The sequence below is a fragment of the Glossina fuscipes genome, unplaced genomic scaffold (assembly GCF_014805625.2).
Source record: "Glossina fuscipes isolate IAEA_lab_2018 unplaced genomic scaffold, Yale_Gfus_2 28, whole genome shotgun sequence".
Lineage (NCBI taxonomy): Eukaryota > Metazoa > Arthropoda > Insecta > Diptera > Glossinidae > Glossina > Glossina fuscipes.
The window spans coordinates 7,948,682-7,951,775 of NW_023998423.1; the positions used below are offsets into that span (position 1 = coordinate 7,948,682).

General features: G+C 34.3%; 1 protein-coding gene across 10 annotated transcripts in view; it reads right to left on the reverse strand.

The window, feature by feature from the left end:
- The window catches only part of LOC119636508 (probable WRKY transcription factor protein 1), a 55,144-nt gene that overhangs the window by 17,451 nt on the left and 34,599 nt on the right, over positions 1–3,094 (reverse strand). For 2 of the 10 annotated variants that reach the window (XM_038031891.1, XM_038031882.1), the window contains exon 1: positions 2,472–2,815. The exons of the other annotated variants lie outside the window; for them this stretch is intronic. In XM_038031891.1, the coding sequence (XP_037887819.1) occupies positions 2,472–2,808 (337 nt within the window). In that variant the 5' untranslated portion in view covers positions 2,809–2,815. Of the gene's footprint in view, positions 1–2,471; positions 2,816–3,094 lie in introns of those variants that run through there. 10 annotated transcript variants of the gene reach the window in all.

Consider the following 3,094-nt stretch of genomic DNA (forward strand, 5'->3'; position numbering starts at 1 on the left):
AAAAAAAAGACTCGAAAATTAAAAAAAAAAAAAACAAGAACAAGAACGCTGCAGTGAGACAAGGCACACTATTAAATACCCTATGGCACCCTAAAGTTATTTATGTAACGACTTTTCAAAATGAACCGTTATATGGGAAGTGATCGAAAAAGTGATCTGATCCGAACCGTTTTTAATAGCGTTCGCCCTTGTGCGAAAACACTGTTCCAAAGAGTGTCAAATTTCAACAAAATAACTCCAGCTTGCAGCTTATATATTAAACTCGAGACGATAACGGACAGACAAGCGAACACACCAGCATAAATTTATTCAAGAAGTGATTCTGATGAAATCGATATCGATCTACATCCGCAATACGATCAGTATAATAAGATATCGATCTGTCTCAAGTTCTTCTGGGTGCTGCACACATCTGCACAAACTAAATACGCCTTTGTACCGCAAGTGGTGTAGGATATAAAAATTTACATTTTTGTATAAATTGCGGGACATAAGTAAATTCCTTCGAAAGGGGTCCCATTTCATGCGATAGCATTATGGCAACGTTCAACCGAGGTATGTTTTATTGTGATTGCTTCGGGATATTTTCTCAAATCTGACTGTTCGGTTAGTCTGCCTTTGCGCTGCGTTTGCCTTTTAGGAGCAGAAAAATGTGCATTAAATATGACTTTTGTTTGTTGATATTAATAGACTTAAGCGCTTTGTGTTTTCTTTTTGCGCGTTTTAAAAAAATGCGAAGTCATTCGCAAAAAGACACAGTGGATTTCCCGCTACCAAGTTTAATTCAAAATATCGCGACTGGGCCTTTGAAATAATCCCAGCAGTGTAGGCAGTTTTTGTAGGTAAATTAATCTACGGGCGTGTCGGCCTCGCTCACAGGTGCGGCCTTTAATAAGATCGATTAACTGCGAGTGGCGCTTCCTCACTGTACACGGTCGCTTTTCCAATTCGTGTGTCTAATGCCTTTCTGATCTTTCTAAATCTTCATACGCTTCGCCTACACTTGGGCAAAAGTATATTAAGTTTGCATGGATGTATGCACCATCCAGAAGAAATTGAAACAGATCGAATCGGAACCATTTTCGGCGTCAATTTAAGTTTGTCTGTCCTTTCTCTGTCCTGTCCATGTGTTACTGTGATTAACGCAGTGATTTGAAGAAATTTTGTATACTGAAATGTCTTGACCCAAGGGCAGGGCTTACCGACCATGGATTGCATCGGACCATTTTTATAATCCCTCCATGCATAAGAAAAACATTTCCAGAAAATTTTCCAATTTTTTTACATTTTTCGACCGAAAGCATTAAAATGCTATATATTGGTATTTTTTGAGTCCCGTTCCATTTAGAAGTTTTTACAAAAAGTGATAACAAAGTTTGATTTCTGATACTTTGTGATGAAAGTTGATCTAGAATAGTGACTTGATACATAAAATTTGTTATGCTAAACGAGCCTCACATTCGTCTATTTATTGGATCTCTTTACTTATAATGGTTCTCTTGAAAAGTAAGCTTCTCTATGGCCTCAACGGCTAACCTCTGATATTTTCACGAAAATAATTTAAGAATGGTATTCAAGGGAATGGTGGAGGGTACTTTACGACCATGAGGCCTCCGTCGACTATGATCCTTTAGCTCGTTTTCTTTCTGCATTTATATAATCGACTTGAAAACGTAATTAATTTTGGAGACAATAAGGCGGAAAGGGAATCGGCTAAGCAATTAAGTCGCGTCTTTGAAGAATTGATTTCTGATATTTTTTAAGCATAATAAATTTTGTGTTTTCCTTTCCTTTCCTTTTTTTTTCAAATGAATTTTGTATGCTTAACATTTCATGCTTAGGCGCATTAAAAGGCAAGCCTCTTAGTTAAGCAGACTTTTTTAATTAGTATTTATATTTAAGAATTTCTTCATATTAAAATATTTTAACCATCGTTTCTGATTGTAATAAAATTAAATTACATTTTATTGTTGCTGCATGCAAATCAGTGTGTTTAGTGGTTATGGTAGTAAGAGCAATTGATGCAAGTGAATTGTACATAACATCATCGTTGGTAAACGGTAATTGTTGCGGTTGTTGTAAAACCGTAGGACGATAATGATCGTTTACGCTCAATTGCGCATGATCAACCGTTTGTGCTGTTAAAATACCATCGCTAGCATAATGATTATTATTATTATTAACAAGAGTAACATTATTATTATTATTATTATTGCTTTTGTTGTTGTTATTATTGTTGTAATTGTTGTTATTCGTCACTGTTATAGAAGAAGCAACATCAATTTTATAAACAACAACAATTGCTATTTGCTTTAAGCATGAACGCAGGCATGTTGTAAACAACGATGATGATTGCGTTGCTGATGATGCTGTTGTAGATGATTGTGTAGTTAATGAGCCCATTGGTGTACTTTTAAATCTATGGTTAGTTGTTGTTTCAAATACATGATCTAATGTTTGTGGTCACTCACTCGCTTTAAAATCGTTCAAGTTTTCCACTTGACCGCTCGGCGTTGCATAGTTAAGTTTCGAGCAATCTTCTAAATCTTTTGCTGTATCCTGTTGCAAAAGCTTACTGCTTAGCGTATTAACGACTTTAGAGAATGTAGATTTTTGCTTATTACCTATGCTTAAAGAGATCTTTTCATTCTCTATATTTGCCTTTGAGATCCCATCGAATGATGCATTTAATTGTTGATATTCTTCGTAAATACTTTTTCGCTTATTTAGCTTAGTTGAGCTCGCTAAACTTTTCGAATTTTTACTCGATTTCGATTTAAAAATTTTATTCCACATTTTTTTACTCATTTTGAAAAGAATTTTTTTTTTTTCCTTTTTTTTTTTGTTTTAATTTAAAACATTAAATAAAATCGTGAAAACAAAAAATTTTATACACAACTATGTATATATATATATATATATATATTTATGTATAAAACATAATTTCTTCAATCCGTCGTTAATCGTATTTCAACTCAATACCACAAAGTCTGTTGTTTAACTAAATTGCAGTCTTTTTACCGCAAATAAACATACACTCTATTCCATCTCTCTCTCTCTCTCTCTCTCTCTCTCTCCCTCTCTATCTCTCTCT